The 22,264-nt window shown below is 43.7% G+C and overlaps 1 protein-coding gene across 4 annotated transcripts in view; it reads right to left on the reverse strand.

Moving 5' to 3' along the window:
* Positions 1 to 21,601, reverse strand: part of LOC132480133 (zinc finger protein 345-like) — a 55,966-nt gene extending 34,365 nt beyond the window's left edge. Inside the window, exons 1-5 of one of the 4 annotated variants that reach the window (XR_009530602.1) lie at positions 21,361 to 21,601; positions 19,960 to 20,089; positions 8,194 to 10,521; positions 7,104 to 7,187; positions 6,662 to 6,807 (exon numbers count right to left, since the gene is read on the reverse strand). Coding sequence is in view for 3 of the 4 variants with exons in the window: in XM_060084041.1 (XP_059940024.1) it covers positions 8,198 to 10,521; positions 19,960 to 20,089; positions 21,361 to 21,393 (2,487 nt within the window). In the remaining variant the exon portion in view is untranslated. Of the gene's footprint in view, positions 1 to 6,661; positions 6,808 to 7,103; positions 7,188 to 8,193; positions 10,522 to 19,959; positions 20,090 to 21,360 lie in introns of those variants that run through there. The other 3 variants (XM_060084042.1, XM_060084041.1, XM_060084043.1) reach the window with 3 other exon arrangements.
* Positions 21,602 to 22,264: the final 663 nt, after the last annotated feature.

Consider the following 22,264-nt stretch of genomic DNA (forward strand, 5'->3'; position numbering starts at 1 on the left):
TCATCTAGATATGAGTTATACATCAGCAACCAAAGAAATGTGTTCTCATGCAGCCTTCAATCCAACTCTTTATTGAAGGAATAGTCAATAAATCACAAAGAAAATATTCTATATTATAGTAATTATAAGGTGATAGGTGGTGTGGAAATGTAAAAGAGCAGCAATGAGGAATGCAGGCATGTGGAGTCTGAGGATTTCAGTAGGAAATAGAGGGGTCAGAGATGTTCTCATAGTGCAGATAATATTCGAGCAAATATTTAATGGAGAGAGTGACAAGGATACATCAGAAAGATGTTACATGGAGAAGAAATAGCTAGTACACTTTCCCAAGGGTAGCTGTTTGCCTGGAGTGCCAGACCACTCATATGACCATTGTGCCAGTTCCAGGGTGCTAGAGATATTTTCTGGTGTGTTTTTGTTTTGTTTAAATTTTATTGGAGTATGCTTTACAATGTTGTGTTAGCCTCCACTGACAACAAAATGAATCATCCATACACAGATATCCCCTCCCTTTTGGACGTCCCTCCCATTTAGGTTACCACAGTGCATTAGGTAGAGTTCCCTGTGCTATATAGTACGTTCCCATCAGTTGTCTATTTTATACATAGTATCAATAATGTATATGTGTCTATCCCAGTCTCCCAATTCCTCCCTCCCCACCCTTTTCCCCTTGGTATCCATACATTTGTTCTCTATGTCTATGTCTCTATTTCTGCTTTGCAAATAGAATCTATACCATTTTTCTAGATTCCACATATATACGTTATTATACGATAATTGCTTTTCTGACTTACTTCACTCTGTGTGACACTCTCTAGGTCCATCCATGTCTCCAAAAATGACCCAATTTCATTCCTTTTTATGGATGAGGCGGTGTGTTTTAATATACTGTAAAATACAGTGGAAATATGTTGGTCTCTACCACTAGTTCCTGCCACCAAGCTCTGAAATCCCTTGGAATTTCATTTTATTTCTTTTTCTTCTCTGATTGCTGTGGCTAGGACTTCCAAAACTATGTTGAATAAAAGTGGCAAGAGTGGGCATCCTTGTCTTCGATTAAATGCTTTCAGCTTTTCATTGTTGAGTATGATACCAGTTGTGGGCTTATAATATATGGCCTTTATTATGTTGAGGTATGTACCCTCTATGCCCATTTTCTAGAGAGTTTTTATCATAACGGGTGTTGAATTTTGTCAAAAGCTTTTTCTGCATTCTATTGAGATGATATGATCTTTATTTTTCAACTTGTTAATGTGGTATATCACATTGATTGATTTGTGGATATCCAACCATCCTTGCATCCCTGGAATAAATCCCACTTGATCATGGTGTATGATCCTTTTAATGTATTGTTGGATTTGGTTTGCTAATATTTTGTTAAGGATTTTTGCATATATATTCATCAGTGATATTGGCCTGTAATTTTCTTTTTTTGTGATATCTTTGTCTTGTTTTGGTATTATAGTGAGGCTGGCCTTGTAGAATGAGTTCAAAAGTGTTCCTGCTGTAAGTTTTGGGGAATAGTTTGAGAAGCATAGGTGTTAACTCTTCTCTGAACTTCTGGTAGAATTCACCTGTGAAGTCATCTGGTCATTTGTTTGTTGGTATTTTTTTTAAATTGCTGATTCAATTTAATTACTGGTTAATTGGTCCGTTCATATTTTCTATTTTTTCCTTGTTCAGTCTTGAGAGAGTGTACATTCTAAGAATTCATCCATTTCTTCTAGGTTGTCCATTTTATTGGCATATAGTTTTTGATATTAATCTCACAATCCTTTGTATTTCTGTTGTGTTGGTTGAAACTTCTGCTTCTTCATTTCTGATTTTATGGATTTTGGCCCTCTTTTTTCCTTGATGAGTGTGGCTAAAGATTTATCAATTTTATCTTTCTTTTCAAAGAAACTTCTCTGACCATAACTTTTCCTACTTGTCAAGTATCTTTTTTGACCACAATGCTATGAGACTAGAAATCAACTACAAGAAAAAGAAAAAAAAACTGCAAAACACACAAATACATAGAGACTAAATAATATGCTGCTAACAACCAATGGATCACTGAAGAAATCAAAGAAATAAAAAAAAATCAGGAGTTCCCTAGTGGCCTAGTGGTTAGGATTCCAGGCTTTCACTGCTGTGGCCTGGGTTCAGTCACTGGTTGGGAAACTGAGATCCCTCAAGCTGCCCAGTGTGGAAAAAAAAAAATCTATAGGCAAATGAAAACAAAAATACAACAATCCAAAATCTATGGGATATAGCAAAAGCAGTCCAAAGTGGGACGTTTATAGTGATACAAGCCTACCTCAGGAAAACAAGAAAAATCTCAAACAACCTAAACTTACATCTAAAGGAACTAGAAAAAGAACAAACAAAACCCAAATTTAGTAGAAGGAAGAAATAATAAAGATCAGGGCAGAAATAGAGACTAAAAAAAAATTGAAAAGGTCAATGAAACTTGAAATTTTGTTAGTTTCTTAACAACAAAAAATTCACCTACCATCTGACTCAGGAATTATACTCACAAATCTTAGTTCAAAATAAATGAAACACATTTCCACATGAAGACTAGCTATAAACGTCTGCAGCAGCTTTATCTTTAACATCCCCAAGCTAGAAATAACTCAACTATCAATAACAAGTGAATTGAGACGGGTGAATGGCATGTAACTGATATTCAGCTGATCCAATTGGGGACCCAGGTTGGCTGTCTCTGGCATCTGTACTATTGAACTACAGCACTTCACAACACTGCTCTAGAAGGTGCCAAGTTCAGGCATGTTGATAATGAGGATAATGATGATGATGACAGTGATATCAACAGGAGCAGTGATGGCAACAGAGATCATACCTCAGACCTGCAGTCAGGAAGTAACAGACTGGTCTGTTTTCATACATGAACCCATTTAGACAAACAATGGTACTGTGACATAAATACCATATTACCCCATTCTGTCAAGGAGGACTCTAAGGCAGGGAGAGGTTCAGAAACTTGCCTGGGGCCATACAGCCTGTGAGAAGCAGAGTTGGAGCTCTGGCTCCAGGACTCGGCCTCCTGAGTGCTACACTGAGGAGGAAACAGTGCACAGCACTGTGTAGGGCCAGCATTCTTGGAGAAGGTAGCCATGTGAGAGGGAGGTGATCTGGAGTATTTAATCCTCGAGAAAGGGGAATCTGTGTGAGGGGATGACTTGGTCATTCCCAGATTTTGACATTTCATGGACTTGTAAAATTTTTTTTTAAATCAGAAAATCTACATGGTGATTTGGTGCAGAGAGGACATCAACTATCATCTACACTCACTCACATTTCATTTTTAAAAAGGACTTTTAGGGAATTCCCTACTGATCCAGTGGTTAGGCCTCGGTGCTCCCACTGCAGGGGGCAGGGGTTCGATCCCTGGTCTGGTCTGGGAACTAAGATCCTGCATGCCGTGCAGCATGGGCACAAAAAGGACTTTTAGCAGCAAAGAAAGCACAGGTTGCACCTCATAAAGAAGGCACATCTTCTACATTGAATAACTTGAGGTTTCTGAGGGACTCACTCAGTGGCTGTATTTTCCTTACTTTGCTGAGGACAGAATGTTGGAATTCAAGGAATGGAGTCTCAACAGTGCCTGCAACAAACCTGACACCTGGTCTGTGCTTACGGGAACTTGGCTGTGGCCAGTGTTACAATTCTCTTTTAAATGACCTACATTTTATTTTTCTTATATAGATTGCATCTTTAAAAAAGTATCTGTATCTCTCTAATTGGGAAAACCAGTTTGACTTGGGACAAGTGGAAGTTTACCATGAAAATACAATGAAATCAAAATAATGCTCTTAAGTCCCAGGGACCTCATGGGGTATGCTCACGGGTGCCCCCTCTATTAAAAAGGGATATTAGTTTCATGTCCCTGTTTGGGCACCAAAAAAGGGGAGGGGAATATTAGTAACAGTGGGCAATAGAGATCTAGCACTATACCAAGAAGACTTTCTCCTGACAGCAGCAAGGGAAAGAGCAGGGAAAAAGAATTGCTTTCTCAGGGTGTCCAAGCATTCCACTTGATGTCGGATCTGTGCACCCTCTAAAATCATCTCCTGAAGCAGCACAGGAGCATGGTCTAGGCCTTAAGAAACAAGGGACAATGGTGTAGCATTCAGGAGCTATCCCCACCTTTTTTTTTTTTGGCCGTGCTGCGCAGCATGTGGGATCTTACTTCGCCGACCAGGGATCGAACCAGTGCCCCCTTCGTTGGAAGTGTGAAGTCTTAATTACTGGACCACCAGGGAAGTCACCAGGAGCCTGCTTTAACTGGGATTGTATGGTTTAAGAAGATACCCTGGATGAACTGATGCTATATGGTTCTAAAGAAGTACTGCCTGACTCACCCTCTTCTCTGAAGCAGCCTATCACCCATGACCCTGCTAACTGGACCCAGGGGACACATGACCCAACCAGGATAGGCTAGTCAGTTCTCCTTCTGTGGAATCTGGAGTGGGGACCTCAGATATGGTTAGAGTGTGATGGGCACTCAGATGAGGACTTGTGTTTTTTACCAAAAGACCCTGGGTGCAGACAGAAAGGTTAGAATAGAGGATGTCGGTCCAGAACATGGTGAGGAGTGCAGGGAAGAATGATGGTGCGTGCCAGTGGTCTTCTCAACCAGCCAGTCCTGGACAGAGAGGACAGAACCAAATAGGCAGCAGGTCCATGAATGGAGCAGAGGTGAGCTGTTACCCAGTGAGACCAGGAGCCCAAAGGTCTCCATTATCACCTCCTGGTACCAGGTCCTCTGGGCTGGGCTGTCTCTACTCCTCCAGGATGAAGGTTACAAACACCTGAAAAAGTCAAACCTCATATTGGGATGTTAGATGGCATCAGAGGCTGTCACTCAGTCTCTGATGAAGGTGGAGAGACCCAGCCCTGAATCACTGATTCTCGAGGGTTAAGCTCTGTGCTGTGCTCAAAGGGGAGGAAGGTGCGGCCTTTGGACAGAATGCAATTGCAGCTGAGAGAAAAACCTCCCATGGGGGAAGCCACTGGTAATGACAGACAAGGGCATTCCTGTGAGAACTGTGAGGGCAGGTGGTAAGTGGGGAAATGGTCATGTTGGTAACTCCAACAAAGGTAACAGCAGCTGAGACTCCTTGAACTCTGTGCGTGCCTGCCCAGGGATGAGTGCTTCACGTGCTGAGGTAAAGGGATTAAACATCCCCAGCTCTGGAGCTAGACTTAGGGGTATGAATACAGCATCTTGAATCAGACACTTGTCCATTGTGTGACCTTGGGGAACCCACAACATCATTCTGACCCTGGATTTCCCCGGCAGTACAATAATAGTTCCCACTTTCTTGGCTTGTTGTGAGAATTAAAGAGAATATGTTCATAAAACAAACCCTGAAATCCTGGCACCGTTAGGTACTCAGTGTTTTGCTACTTTTATTAATCCTCACAGGGACCAAGGTAAGCGCCTCATCACCTCCATGTCAGTCAGCGAACGGAAGCTCAGGGAGCTCTAGCAAGTCGTCCCGAGATTCCCAGGTGGGGAACCCACACTGACAGGTCAGTGCTCTGCAGCCTCTGCCTCCTTGTGGGTGGGCGGAGTGGGTGGGTCAGTGGCTTCTGAGAGGCCCCACTTCTTTCCCAAATGTACCCGGGGACTTTGGGGAAAATGAGGGGTGCCTGGCCAGGGAATGTCACGGCAGGCAGGGCTAGTGCTGCCGAGGTTCAATGAGGTTGCGGGTATAGCCATGGCACAGCAAATGGACGTTTCAGCTCTTCACCTCTCACAGCTCACTGGGAGAGCCACACCTTATACCTGTTTTACAAAGGGGGAAGCTGAGGCTCAGAGTGGGTGGTCATTTGCCTGTGAGTCACAATGATATTTTGGGATCAGGATTCAAACCCAGGCTGCCTGACCCAGGGCTTGGGGAGTCTGATTACTGCCCTATTTCCAGTCCTGCTAGGCTTTGGGACTCAAAAAACACCCTGTTCATCCCGATGCCATCTCGTCTCCCTCCCCAAGAGTTCTGCTCCAACCCACCAACCCCCATGATGATAGACCAGGCAAAGGGGCGAACACTACTAGGCAAGGGTTTGTGGTATTATTAAATGTCTGGACTTTAGAAAGTGATGGAGAGTACATTAATAACACAGATTAAAATTAAAAGTATATGGTATATGTGTCCATTACATTGCACATAGCATAAAAAATTGAAAAAATGAGAACATATTATTCCAGTATTAAAAACAATTATTCCATAAATTTATTCCATAAATTAAAGTCACAAAATGAGTGAAATTCCAATACAGCTTGGCTGTTTCACTGTTCTTTTGTGAAAGGAAGAAAATAGCCAAAATTCATAGAATAGGCAGAAGATATGAACATTTCACTAAAGATATAGAGGTAGCAAATATGCATCTGAAGAAATGCTCATCATGAATCTTTAGGGAAATGCAAATAAAACAACAGTTAGATAGCTGGACAAACTTACAAAAAGAGTTAAAATTAAGAATGATCGACTATAAAAAAATACAAATAATAAAAAAAAGAAATACACATTCCCAATAAAAACACTAATATTCTGGAATGTTATCTTTTATCCCATTTATGTAGAAAGACACATATGTACAATATAATAAAGTGACAACTTTTGTTAAAAAAAAAAAAGAATGATTGAACAAATGAAGTATTCACCAGGATGTGGAAGAAATGCTCTCATACACTGCTGGTAAGAATGAAAAAAATGGGAATTCCCTGGCAGTCCAGTGGTTAGAACTCTGCACTTTCACTGATGAGGCCTGGTTGGGAAACTAAGATCCTGCAAGCTGTGCAGCGCGGTCAAAAAAAGAAAAGAAAAAGGTATAATTAGTTCAGATCACAATTTGCTAGTTTGTTTAAGTTAAGCATTCACCTACCCTATGACTCAAACTTTGCACTCTGAGTTACTGAAGATAAACATACATCCACATAAACACTTATAAACAAATGTTTGTACCAGCTTTTTTCCCCCAATAGTCAAAAATTAGAAAAACCCCAAATGTCCATAAGCAAACGAATGGATAAATAGTGGTATATTCAAATATAAGAATGTTTCTTAGAAAAAAAAGTATGAGCTGCTTACATATCATTGATGACTCTCCAAGTATTTATGCAACATAAATAAAAGCAGGAAAGAGTAAATACTTTGATTCCCATCACATGAATTCTAGAAAATGGAAAGTTATATATTATAATGGAAAGTAAATCAATGCTTACTTGAAGGGGTGTGAGCGGCAAGGAGAGAGAGATTATAAAAGGTCATGAGATAAATATACAGTAACAGATACAGTCATTACTATGACTACAATGATGGTTTCACACTTGACCCCTCCTCAGGGTGCCCTCTGAGTCTCCTAAAACTCATAGCATCCAGGCCTCAAATGAGGACAAGAAAGTCCTGCAGTCTTTCCTAGGAGGCCACAGGCAGAAATGCAAATTTGGCAAAAACTAGTAAGTTAATTTCTGCCTTTGTAATGTCTCCTCTGAGGCCTAGAAGGTTTGATATCCCCATAAAAGTTGCTCACCCCTTCATGCCCAAATCTGTTTACAACCTACCCTATTTGGTAAATAGACTATCCAAGATTAAAGAGGACTTAAACAGTAAGGTCTTTGTTACTGTTCAAACCAAAGCAATATTCTGGCAGATCTGCCAGCAATGGCTGTCAGTTCTTTAGCTGGTGACTCAGAAGGTAGAAAAATTCATCACAAGTATCTTGAGAGCAACGTGTCCCTGAAAATGGTAATCCTTCTCTGCAAACTGCCAGATGAACTCGTATGATGTTCTGTGGGCTAACAGTAGGTCAGGCCCATGCCCAAGCTGGTCAGAAAGAGAATGAGGACATCCTAAAGGTTCAGGCTATTCCTAATTTCCTCCCACAAATGAGAGAAGAGTTGGCTTCCCTGAGCACACTGCAGTAGTGACTGATGCGCACTGTGGGGACATGCCAGGTTATAAAGGCGAAATGGATCTGGCTACAGAAAGTGGCAGTGACATAAATCTATCAAGAGCCCTGGGTAGGTTAGAGAGTGCAACACAGTCACACATGCTTCCCACAAAGCTGAAAATTATGAGGAATCTCTCTACTCCTGATGTTTGGATGCATGGGACACCTAGTGCCTCACAGTTTCATCCAATGTCATTACACTGAACAAGGAAATGATACATTTCTTACACATTTAAGGCCTTTCTCCAGTGTGAACTCGCTGGTGCTGAGAGAGGTTAGATCTTCGGCTAAAAGACTTCCCACATTCGCTGCAGTCATAAGGCTTTTCTCCTGTGTGAACTTTCTGATGATAATGAAGGGTGGAACGAGAGGTAAACGATTTCCCACATTCACTGCACTCATAAGGCCTTTCTCCTGTGTGAACTCTCTGGTGAATTATGAGCTGAATTCTTTGGGTAAAGGACTTCCCACAGTCACTACATGCATGAGGCCTTTCTCCTGTGTGAACTCTCCGATGGCGAATCAGTATTGAGCTATTGGTAAAAGACTTCCCACAGTCACTGCACTTATGAGGCCTTTCTCCAGTGTGAACTCTGTGATGATAACCAAGGGCAGAGACAGAAGTAAAAGATTTCCCACACTCACTGCACTCATAAGGCCTTTCTCCAGTGTGAACTCTCCGGTGTTTAGAGAGGTATGAATTCTGGCTAAAGGATCTCCCACAATCACTACATTCATAAGGCTTTTCTCCAGTGTGAACTCTCTGGTGTTGATTCAATTGGGAACTGCCCCTAAAAGATTTACCACATTTACTGCAGTCAAAAGGCCTTTCTCCTGTGTGAACTCTCTGATGACAACGGAGGGCAGAGCTAGAGAAAAAAGATTTCTCACATTCGCTGCACTCATAAGGCCTTTCTCCCATGTGAATTTTCTGATGATAACGAAGGGCGGAACCAGTGGTAAAAGATTTACTACATTCACTGCACTCATAAGGTCTTTCTCCTGTGTGAACTCTCTGGTGTATGTTGAGATGATTTCTTTGGGTAAAGGATTTCCCACATTCACTGCACTCATAAGGCCTTTCTCCTGTGTGAACTCTACGGTGTCGAATGAGTATCGGTCCACTGGTAAAGGATTTCCCACATTCACTGCACTCATAAGGTTTTTCTCCTGTGTGAACTCTCTGATGATAACAGAGGGCGGAACCAGAGGTAAAAGATTTCCCACATTCACTACATTCATAAGGCTTTTCTCCAGTGTGAACTCTCTGGTGTTGAGACAGGTAACATTTGTAGCTAAAGGATTTCCCACATTCACTACACTCATAAGGCCTTTCTCCTGTGTGAACTTTTCGGTGTATAATGAGGTGATTTATTTGGGTAAAAGACTTTCCACAATCAGTACACTCATATGGCCTTTCTCCTGAGTGAATTCTCTTATGATAACGTAGGCCAGAGCTAGAGGTAAAAGACTTCCCACATTCCCCACATTTATAAGGCTTTTCTCCAGTGTGAACTCTCTGATGATAACGGAGGGCAGAGCTAGAAGTAAAGGATTTCCCACATTCATTGCACTCATAAGGCCTTTCTCCTGTGTGAACCCTCCAGTGTTCAATGAGGTCAGATTTTCGTCTAAAGGACTTCCTACATTCAGTGCACTCATAACTCATTTCTCCAGTGTGAACTGTCTGTTGTTGAAAAAAGATGGAGCTATGGCTAAAAGACTGTGCACACGGATGGCAAATGTGGCAATTTTCTCCAGTGTGACTCCTCTGAGGATAAATGAGGACAAATTCTTGGCTAAAGGATTTCCCACATTTGCTGCACCTGTACTGCCTTGCCCCAGTATGAATTCTTTGATGTTGAATGAGGGCTGAGCTTCCCCTAAAAGATTTTCCACACTCGCCACAGTCATAAAGCCTGTAACCAGTGTGAATTCTCTGGTGCACAACAAATGAGGATTTATACTTGAATGATTTCCCACATTCACTGCACATAAAACACTGTCTTTCAGTGTAGACACTCTGGGCCTGAACAAGTGTGTGTTTGGGGCTGAAGGCTTTCTTGCATTCTCCCCTGGTGCAATGACTTTTTCTGCTTTGTAAAGTTTCCATGCAGTGGGTGACTGTGTTTGGCTTTTCCCCAGTGTGAATGGCCTGTTGATTCAGATGTCCTGAGGTGGCTGGGAAGTCCTCTGCAACTTTCTTGCAGGTAAAAGGCTCCCCTGACACATGGAAATTGCTGCTCTTCACAAATGAGGCCCTGTCCACACTGATTATGAACGGTTTTTCTTGCATGTGTTGCTCCTGGTGCTGCTGAGTGTCTGCACTGAAATAAAATCCTTTTGCACATGCCCTACACTTGAATAGTTTCTGGCTGTGTTGTGTTCCCTGCTGCTCAGTCAAATGGAAAATGTCTCTCAAGACTGGACCACACATCTCACAGGGGTGAGTCTTCTGGCAAGATGAAGGTTCCTTGGAAGTCCTGACCTGTGACATTACCACAGAAACACTCTGTTCAAAGGATGCCTCAACATTCTCTTCTCCACTCCAGAAACCTGAATGCAAAGAAACACCGATGAGGTACACATTCACTTTATTGGAAGGGGCAACCCAACCACAAACGTGCAAATGAAACAAAAAAAGAGTAGGGGTAATTATACTATGTCAGAAAAGACAGACTTCAAGTAAATAGACAAAGGAGGTCATTATATAATGATAAAGCAGTCAATTCATCAAGAGGATATAACAATTACAAGTATATTTGCACCCAATATTGGAACACCTGAATATATTAAGCAAATACAAACAAATCTGAAGGCAGAAAAAGACAGCAGTGCAGTAATATTAGGGGTTCAATGCTCCACTCTGAATAAGAAAATGTTGGTCTTGAACTGCACCTAAGACCAAATGGACCTGACAGACATGTACAAAAGATGCCATCCAACTATAGCAGAAAACACATTCTTCTCAAGTACACAGAGAACACTCTCTAGGATAGATCACATGTTAGGTCACAAAACAAGTATTAACAAATTTAAGAAGATGGAAAACATATTACATATCTTTTCCAACCACAATGGTACGGAACTAGAAATCATTAACAGGAGGAAAGCTGGGAAATTCACGAATATGTAGAATTGAAATGACACACTCCTGAACGACCTATGGGTTAAATAAATAATTAAAAAAAAAATATTCAAACAAATGTAAATGGAAACATAACACACCAAAACTTATGGGATGCAGTAAAAGCAATTGTAAGAGGATAGTTTATAGCAATAAATGACTACATTAAGAAAAAATAATGATCTCTAATAAACAACCTAACTCTATATCTCAAGGTATGAGAAAAAGAAAAAACTAAGGTTAAAGTTAGCAGAAATAAAACAAATAATAAAGATCAGAGCAGAAATCAATGAAATAGAGACTAGAAAAATGACAGAAAACACCAATAAAACTAAGAGGCTTTTTTTTTTTTAACTTTTTACTTTGTTTTTTGGCCACTCTGCATGGCTTCTGGGATCTTAGTTCCCTGACCAGGCATCGAACCTGGACCCCCTGCAGTGGAAGCGCAGAGTCCTAACCACTGATCACAGGGAAGTCTCAACAGTTGGGTTTTTTTTTTTATTATTTTATTTTATTTTTTTGCATTATGTGGGCTTCTCACTGCTGTGGCCTCTCCCGTTGCGGAGCACAGGCTCTGGACATGCAGGCCCAGCAGCCATGGCTCACGGGCCTAGCCGCTCCGAGGCATGTGGGATCTTCCCAGACGGGGGCACGAACCCGTGTCCCCTGCATCGGCAGGCGAACTCTCAACCACTGCGCCACCAGGGAAGCCCAACAGTTGGGTTTTTGTGTGTGTGTGTGTGGTATGCGGGCCTCTCACTGTTGTGGCCTCTCCCGTTGGCAGAGCACAGGCTCCGGACACGCAGGCTCAGCAGCCATGGCTCACGGGCCCAGCCGCTCCGCGGCATGTGGGATCTTCCCAGACCAGGGCATGAACCCACGTCCCCTGCATCGGCAGGCGGACTCTTAACCACTGCGCCACCAGGGAAGCCCAACAGTTGGTTTTTTTGACAAGCTAAATTGACAAGCCTTTAGCTAGATTATGAAAAAAAGAGACATGACTCAAAATCAGAAATGAAAGAGGAGACATAACAACTGATACTGCAGGAATACAATCAATCAGAAGAAACTAGAATGAACCATTATTTGCCAACAAATTGGATAACTCAGAAGAAATGAATAAAACTCCTATAAACATAAAACCTACCAAAATAAAATCGTGAAGAAATAGGAAATCTGAATTAACCTATAACTGGTAAGCAGATTGAATCACTAATAAAAACATCTCCCAACAAAGAAAAGCCCAGGACTAGACAAAATCACTGGGAATTCTACTAAATATTTATTTATTTATTTATTTATTTAGCCTCTTACTGTTGTGGCCTCTCCCGTTGCGGAGCACAGGCTCCAGACGCGCAGGCTCAGTGGCCATGGCTCACGGGCCCAGCCACCCCGCGCATGTGGGATCCTCCCGGACCGGGGCACGAACCCGCGTCCCCTGCATCGGCAGGCGGGCTCTCAACCACTGCGCCACCAGGGAAGCCCTCTACTAAATTTTTAAAACATTAATATCAATCCTTCTCAAAGTCTTCCAAAAAATTGGAGTAGGAACAGTTCCAAGCTCATTTTATGAGACCAGCATTACTCTGATATCAAAGCCATTTAAGAAGAATAAAACAGAAGAAAATTACAGGTCAATATTCCTGATGAGGATGTCCCTGGTGGCACAGTGATTAAGAATCCGCCTGCCAATGCACAGGACACAGGTTTGAGCCCTGGTCCAGGTAGATCCTACATGCCGCAGAGCAACTAAGCCCATGTGCTCTAGAGCCTGCGAGCCACAACTACTGAGCCCGCGTGCTGTAACTACTGAGGCTTGCGTGCCTAGAGCCCGTGCTCTGCAACAAGGGAAGCCACCACAATGAGAAGCATGTCCACCACAACAAAGAGGAACCCCTGTTTGCCGCAACTAGAGAACGCCCACGCACAGCAATGAAGATCCAACAAAGCCAAAAATAAATAAATAAAATAAGTAAATGAAAAAAAAAATCCCCGATGAATATAGATGCAAAAATCCCCAACCAAATACTTGCAAACCAAATCCAACAGCACATTTACAGGATCATACATCACAGTCAAGTAGAATTTATCCCTGGGATGCAAAGATGGTTCAACATCATGTGCAAATCAATAAATGTGATACACCACATTACCAGAACGAAGGATAAAAATCATAATCATATGAATAGATGCTGAAAAACCATTTTAAAATTCAATATCCATTCATGATAAAAACTCTCAACAAGTTAGGTATAGAAGGGGGACTTCCCTGGTAGTCCAGTGGCTAAGAATCCACCTTCCAATGCAGGAGACACGAGTTCGGTCCTGGGTTGGGGAACTAAGCCCACACACTGCAACTACTCAGCCCACGCACGGCAACTACTCAGCTCATGCACTGCAACTACTCAGCCCACGCACTGCAACTACTGAGCCCACACGCTCTGTAGCCCGCCCGCCACAACTAGAGAGCCCATTAACTGCAACTCCTGAGCCCACGTGCCCTGGAGCCCGCACGCCATAACTAGAGAGCCTTGTGCTGCAACTAGTGAGCCCATGCGCTCTAACTAGAGGGCCTGCAGGTCACAGCTACTGAGCCCGCACACCACAACTAGAGAGAAGCCTGTGCACCACAAGTAAAAGATCCTGCACACTACAAGTAAGACCAGACACAGCCGAATTAATTAATTAATTATTAAAAAAAAAAGCTAGGTATAGAAGGAATGTACTTCAACATGTCTGACAAGCCCATACCTAACATCATATTGAATATTCAAAAGCTAAAAGGTTTTCCTCTAACATCAGGAACAAGACAAGGATGCCTACCCTATCCATTTTTATTGAACATAGTACAGGAAGCCCCACCGAGAGTAAGAAGAGAAGAAAAAAGAAAGAAAAGGCATTCAAATTGGACTGGAAGAAGGAAAAGTGTTTGTTTGCAGGTAACGCACTCTTATCTGTAGAAAATCCCAAAATTCCACCCTAACAAATGAATTCAGTAAAATTGCAGGATAAAAAGAACCAATATACAAATTTCAGTTGCATTTATATACACTAATAAAAAACTGTCTGAATAGAAAATTAAGAAAACAGTCTTATTTTAAATAGCATCAAAAGAATAAGATACTAGGAACAAATTTAACCTAGGGGATGAAAGATTTACATTCTGAAAATCATAAGACAACGATGAAAGAAACTGAAGAAGACACAAATAAATGGAAAGATATACAGCATTCTTGGATTGGAAAAATTAATATTGTTAATTTTACCAAGAGCAATTTACAGATTGAAAACAATCCATATCAAAATTCCAATGACATTTTCCACAGAAATAGAATAAACAATCCTAAAATTTGTATGGAACCATGAAAAATCCCAAATAGCCAAAACCATCTTGAAAAAGGACAAAGCTAGAGGCATCACACTTCCTGATTTCAAAATATTACAATGCTATGGTACTGGCATAAAAACAGACACATAGACCAACTGAACAGAATACAGAGCCCAGAAATAAACTCACGCATATATGGTCAACTCATCTTTGATAGGCACAACAAGAACACACAATGGAGAAAGGGCAGCTTCTCCCAAAAATGGTGATGGAAACACTGGTTATCCACATGAAAAAACAATGAAACTAGAGCCTTATCTCACACCACTCACAAAAATTAACTTGAATTGGATTAAAAATTTTAAACATAAACCCTGAAATTGTAAAACTTTTAGAAGAAAATACAGAGAAAAAGCTCCTTGACATTGGTGTTGGCAATGATTTTTTTTAGACGACACCAATAGCACAAGCAATGAAAGCAAAGACAACCAAGTGGGAGTCTATCAAATGGAAAGGCTTCTGCACAGCAAGGGAAACAAAATGAAAACACAGCCTAAGGAAAAGGAGAAAATACCTGCAAAGGGTTTATCTGATAAGGGGTTAATATCCAGAAAATATCAGAACTCATACAATTCAACAATAAAAAATGAAAGAATCCAATTAAAAATGGGCAACAGGACCTGAACAGATATTTATCCAAAGACATACAAATGGTCATCAGGTACATGAAAAGGTGCTCAACATCACGAACATCGGGGAAATGCAAATCCAAACCACAATGAGATATCACCTCACACCTGTGTGGAACACTACTATCAAAAAGACAAGAGATACATGTTCTTGAGGATGTGAAGAAAAGGAAACCCTTCTACATTGTTGGTAGCAATGTAAATCGGTACAGCCATTAGGGAAAACTGTATGGAATTTCCTAAAAATTAAAAATAGAACTCTGCATGGTCCAATAATCCCAATTCTGTGTCTATTTCCAGAGGAAACAAAATCTGTATCTCAAACAGGTGTTTGCACCCCCATATTCACCGCAGCATGATCCACAATAGCCCAGGTATAAAAACAACCTAAGTACAGGCATACCTTCTTTTATTGTGCTTCACAGATAACTCATTTTTTTACAAATTGAAGGTATGCAGTAACCCTGTGTCAAGCAAGTCTACTGGCGCCATTTTTCTAACAGCATTTGCTCACTTTGTGTCTGTGCGTCACGTTTTGGTAATTTTTGCGCTATTTCAAACTTTCTCATTATTGTTATACTTGTTATGGTGATCTGTGATCAGTGATCTTTGTTTTGGGGTGCCACGAACTGGACCCATAAGACAGCAAACTTAATCGATAAACACTGTATGTGTTCTGCCTGCTCTACCAACTGGCCAATCCGTCTCTCTCCCTCTCCTCATGCCTCCGTATTTCTTGAGATGCAACAATACTGAAATTAGGCGAATTAATAACCCTACAATGGCCTCTAAGAGCTCAAGGAAAAGGAAGGATCACATGTCTTTCACTTTAAATCAAAAGCCAGAAATGATTAAGCGTAGTAAGGAAGGCGAGTTAAAAGCCAAGACAGGCTGAAAGCCAGGCCCTTGGACCAAACAGTATTAACCAAGTTGTATCAATAAATGCAAAGGAAAAGTTCTTCAAGTAAATTAAAAGTGCTACTCTAGTGAGCACACAAATAATAAGAAAGCAAAATAGTCTTATTGCTGATATGGAGAAAATTTTAATGATCTGTATCCAAGATCAAGCCAGCCACAACATTACCTTAAACCAAAGCCTAATCCAGAGTCAGGCCCCAACTCTCTCCAATTCTGTGACAGCTGAGAGAGGTGAGAAGCTGGAAAAAAAAAGTATGAAGGTTGGTTCATGAGATTTAAGGAAAGAAGCTGTCTCAATAACATAAAAGTACAAGGTGAAAAAAAAAGTACACAGTGAAGCAGCAAGTGCTGATGTAGAAGCTGTACCAAAGTTATCCAGATGATCTAGCTAAGATAATTAATGGACATGGCTACACTAAACAACACATTTTTAAAGTAGATGAAACAGTCTTATGCTGGAAGAAGATGGCATCTAGGACTTTCACAGTTAGACAGGAGAAGTCAACGCCTGGCTTCAAAGCTTCAAAGGACAGGCTGACTCTCTTGTTAAGGGTAATGCAGCTGGTGACTGAAAGTTGAAGCCAATGCTCATTTAACATTCTGAAAATCTTAGGCCCTTAATAATTATGCTAAATCTACTCTGCATATATTCTACAAATGGAACAACAAAGCCTGGATGACAGCACGTCTCCTTATAACATGGTTTACTGAATATTTTAAGACTACTGTTGAGACCCACTGCTCTGAAAAAAGAAAAATGTTCTCAAAATATTACTGCTCACTGACAATGCAGCTGGTCAGCCAAGAGCTCTGGTGGAGACGTACAAGATTAATGTTGTTTTCATGCCTACTACTACAACATCCATTCTGTAGCCCATGGATCAAGTAGTTCACACTGTCAAGTCTTAAGAAATACATTTCATAAGGCTATAGCTGCCATAGATAGCAATTCCTCTGATGGATAAGGGCAAAGTAAATTGAAAACCTTCTGGAAAGGACTCACCATTCTAGACGCCATTAAGAACATTTATGAATCATGGGAAGAGGTAAAACTATCAACATTAACAGCAGTTGGGAAAAAGCTGATTCCAACTCTCTGGATGACTTTGAGGGGTTCAGGATTTCAGTGGAGGAAGTAACTGCAGATGTAGTGGAAAAACCAAGAGAACTAGAATTAGAAGTACAGCTGGAAGATGACTGAATTGCTGCAATCTCAAGAGAAAACAGATGAGGAGTTGTTTCTTACGGATGAGAAAAGAAAATGGTTTCTTGAGATGGAATGCACTCCTGGTGAAGATGCTGTGCAGATTGTTGAAATGATGACAAAGGCTTTAGAATACTACATAAACTTAGTTCATAAAGCAGCAGTAGGGTTTGAGAAGATTGACTCCTATTTTGAAAGAAGTTCTACTGTGTGTTAAATGCTATCAAACAGCATCACATGCTACAGAGAAATCATTCCTGAAAGGAAGAGTCCATTGATGTGGCAACCATCATTGTTGTCTTATTTGAAGAAATTGCCAAAGCCACCAAAACCTTCAGCAACCTGATCAGTCAGCACCTTGATCAGTCAAAATTAAGGCAAGGGACTTCCCTGGTGGCACAGTGGTTAAGAATCCACCTGCCAGGCTTCCCTGGTGACGCAGTGGTTAAGATTCTGCCTGCCAATGCAGGGGACACGGTTCGAGCCCTGGTCTGGGAAGATCCCATATGCCGCGGAGCAACAAAGCCTGTGCGCCACAACTACTGAGCCTGAGCGCTAGAGCTAGCGAGCCACAGCTACTAAGCCCGCATGTCACAACTACTGAAGCCCGTGTGCCTAGGGCCCAGGTTCCACAACAAGAGAAACCACCCCAAACAGAAGCCTGCGCACTGCAACGAAGAGTAGCCCCCACTTGCCGCAACAAGAGAAAGCCCACGTGCAGCAATGAAGACTCAACACAGCCAAAAATAAATAAATAAAATTAACAAACAAACAAACAAAAGAATCCACCTGTGAAAGCAGGGGACATGGGTTCAGGCTCTGGTCCGGTAAGATCCCATGTGCCGTGGAGCAACTAAGCCCGTGTGCCACAACTACTGAGCCAGCACTCTAGACCTCGCGCGCCACAATTACTGAAGCCCACGCACCTAGAGCCTGTGCTCCACAAGAGGAGCCACCGCAATGAGAAGCCCCTGTACCGCAACGAAGAGTAGCCACACTCGCTGTAACTGTGCGCAGCAATGAAGACCCGACGCAGCCATAAGTAAATAAATTTATTTATTAAAAAAATTTTTTTAAATAAATTGCTCCAGCAGCAAAAAGATACAACTCAGATGATGATTAAAATTTTTTTAGCAATAAAGTATTTTTTAACTAAGGTATATATGCTGTTTTTTAAGACATAATGCTATTGCACACTTACTGGCTACTATACAGTGTAAACATAAAATTTATAGGCACTGGAAAACAAAACTTTCTGTGACTTGCTTTATTGTGTTACTCACCTTATTGCGGTGGTCTGGAACCTAACCTGCAATATGCCTGTATCTGTCTACGAATGAATGGATTAATAAAGTCTGGTATTTACATGCAATGGAGTATTATTCAGCCATTAAAAAAGGAAATCATGCATTTGTGACAACAGTGATGAACCTGGAGGGCATAATGCAAAGTGAAATAAGCCAGAGAAAGATAAATACTGTATGCTATCACTTATACATGGGATCTTGAAAAAAAACCAGTTGAACCCATAGAAACAAAGAGTAGAGGGCTTCCCTGGTGGCGCAGTGGTGGAGAGTCCGCCTGCCGATGCAGGGGACACGGGTTCGTGCCCCGGTCCGGGAAGATCCCACATGCCGCGGAGCGGCTGGGCCCGTGAGCCATGGCCGCTGAGCCTGCGCGTCCGGAGCCTGTGCTCCGCAACGGGAGAGGCCACAGCAGTGAGAGGCCCGCGTACTGCAAAAAAAAAAAAAAAAAAAAAAAAAAAAGAGTAGAATGCCAGGTGCTCAGGTCTAGGAGAAATGGGGAGATGTTGGTCAGTTTTAGAAGATGAATAAGCTCTGAGGAACTAATACAGTATGGAGCCTATACTTAATAATGCTGTATGGTATACTTCAAATGGGCTAACAGAGTAGATCTTAAGTGTTTTCACACACACGAAAAATGTAAATACAATTATGTGAGGTAATGGATGTGTTAATCAACTTGACTATAGTAATCATTTCATACTGTATGTGTGTATATATAAAATCATGACATTGTACACTTCCCTGTACTTTTTAATTTTTTTTCATTTTTTGGCCACACCGCGCGACTTGTGGGATCTCAGTTCTCTGACCACAGATGGAACCCGGGCCACGGCAGTGGAAGCGCTGAATCCTAACCACTAGACCACCAGGGAACTCCCTGTACACTTTAAATATATACAGTATTATTTGTCAATTATACCTCAATAAGCTGGAGAAAAGAAACAAGAAAAGAGATCTAAACACCACAAGTAGAACCATTAAGGACAGCGTTGGAAAACAGCCCATGGTCCAGGTAAGTAATGGTCATGACAATACCTTCAATTCCTGGCATATGGAAGCAGAAGGAAATGTCAGATAATAAGAAAGAACAAAATCTGGGACACAGAAGTGCCATGGACCTGGATTCACCACCTGACCAGGGAAAGGGCAAGTAAGATGCAATCCATTAGCCTCACTGCAAGACTGCTGACCTCAAATCCATCCCTACGAGGGTTGAGTACAGACTGTACTGGGGCTATGGGGAGAGAAGGGGGCAGTGCAAACAACCCAGCCCTACCTATCACAGCAACGACCCCGAAAGCTGGCGAAACAGGCAGTGCCCAAGGTCCAGATGTGAGAAGGACGGAGCACACCTTGGAGAAAAGAGGGTGAGGCAGGATACAGAGCCCAGCCCAGGTCACTGGGGAGGGTGAGGCTCTTACCACCCAGTGAAGATATGAGCGCCAAGTTCTCCAGCATCACATCACGGTACAGGCGTCTCTGAGCCTCATCGAGGAGCCTCCATTCCTCCCAGGAGAAGTACAGGGCAATGTCCTCAAAGGTCACACCACCCTGTCATGAATGAGAGAGATGAAACATCAACATTCTCTCTCGGAGGACCCACAGTGCATCTCCTCACACGTGTATTCCACGGTCCTCCTCCATCCGAGCTCCCCACGTCAGGCCTGGTGCCCGTGATGCCTGATCTCTCCTCCCTGCGTTCAGCCGTCAGCAACAGAAGGCGGTGGCCGGGGGGATAAACGCCATCTGAACTCGGGGCCTGGCCTGCAGGGTCCCATCCCTCCCCCAAGTAACTCCCCTGAGGGCTCCCACACTGTGCCTCCAAGACACGGCCAAACATGGGCTCATCTTTACCCTTAACCCCACACCCGGGCCTGCGGGCCCTCAGCTCACACCCGCCCTTGACGTGCACGGCGTCCGGTCGACCAAACCTCTCTCGCAGCTTCCGGCCTCACAGCCGCCCTCCCACGGCCCTACCGCCCCCCCGCCCCACGTCACAGGCACCTCTCTGGACCCCGCCCCCCGGGACTTGGAACATGGCACCCACAGAGCGCTGAACAAAATCCAACGTGATCGGGTACGATCCCAGTTCTCGACGGAGCCCAGAGCCAGGGAAAGCCCTGCCTGCCTTGCTTCTGACCTGTTTCAGTATTAGCCACCCAGAACCAGGGAGGGACTGGGACACCCCCTCCTGCCTTACACAGGCTCCGTACGTGCCTCTTCACCCTTCAGAACTTGGGCGAAAAGGCAGGCAACCATGGCTGGGCGCCGTGTGTGCAGGACCCCCTCGCACCCCCACCCAGCCCTGGAACCTAGCGGCCTCAGGCTGACTGACCAACCTCGGCGGCCTCTCATCGGATCCTGTGGCCTCGGACGAGGACTCAGCTCCCTGTGCCTCTCTGTCACCCCCATTCCAACCCAAGCCGTTCGTTCTCTTCTCTGAGCGGCTTTTTGAAAACCTTTAAAGCCCGCACACACACCGCTCCTCGTCCGTTCACAGCCCTCCGTGACCCCCAGGTCCCTCAGAATAAAGGAGCAACCTCTCTCTCTGCCGGTCCAGGCGTGATTCCCCCTCACACTCTCTTTACTGCAGTCGTAAGATGCGCCCCAGGTTTCCCGAATCCTCCCGGCTCAGTCCGACCTCCAAGCCTTTGTACCTGCCGGTCCCTCCGCCTGTCACCCTCGACCACGCGCCACCCACGGCCGCCTCACGTCCTGGACACCGCGGCCTGGGCTGCGGGCACGTGAGCAGGCGTCCTGCACTCGGTGCTTTAGTGTCTGGTGCAGTGAGGGCGGTGAGGGGCCGGAGGACGAACGTTTACCTCAGGCGGGTCCCTCAGGGCCGCCGCCGCCATCGGACTCGGTGGACGGAGCGGGGCCGGGAGCTGCGGGAGAGGAGGCGAGACGCGGGCACGGCGGTCACTCTCCCGGGGTTGGCGCAGGATACCCCGGGCAGCGTCGCCGAGCCTCAGACCTGCCTCTCTGTTGCGGGGACAGGCGCTCCTCTCGGATCTTCTCGGTCCAGTCACCTCGATCCTGACGCGACGCTCCGGAACGCGAACAAACCGTAGGGAAGCAAAAATGACCGCCACAACGGGGTCGCCGGAAGTCCCGCCCAGACGCGCACGCGCGGGAACCCCTCACCCTGATTGGCCGTTGCCTCGTAACGGCTGCCTCTCGGCCCTTGCCTTCAGGGTAATGTAGTTCCCAGCGCTCCAGAGGCCGCGGCGGAGCTAGTTCATGATGTTCAACCGGAGCATTGGATTTGCAGCCCCCTGAGGAACGCTGCTGGTGGTGTTCCTACCTCAAAGGAGGGAGGGGCTTTGGTCGTTGTTGAAGGCCGCGAAGACCTTCAGACTCCAGGAAGCCCAGGCAGCTCCCAGAGAATAAAACTATTATTTGCGATGCTCTCAAACCTACTCATCTAAGTGGCCGTATCATTCCAGTCATTCGTACATAAAAGGAGTCCACACATCGCTAGCAACATTGTTCATTGCTCTTCAAATGCATGTGGCCTGAAGTGTTATTCAGTTTTTTAAGTTTCCGTTTGTTTGGTCAGGAAGAAGAGAAAAGACTCCAGACAGGTCCACGACAGAAAAGCAAGTAGTGCGATGTTAGGCTGCCCCGAAGCGGAGGGACAAGCAGGAGCTCCGCCTCTGGTTCCCACAGAAAACGGTTCCCCTGCCTGTGTTATCAGTCATTTCGAGGAGTAGAAGCAAAAATGAA

The sequence above is a fragment of the Mesoplodon densirostris genome, chromosome 19 (assembly GCF_025265405.1).
Source record: "Mesoplodon densirostris isolate mMesDen1 chromosome 19, mMesDen1 primary haplotype, whole genome shotgun sequence".
Taxonomy (NCBI): domain Eukaryota; kingdom Metazoa; phylum Chordata; class Mammalia; order Artiodactyla; family Ziphiidae; genus Mesoplodon; species Mesoplodon densirostris.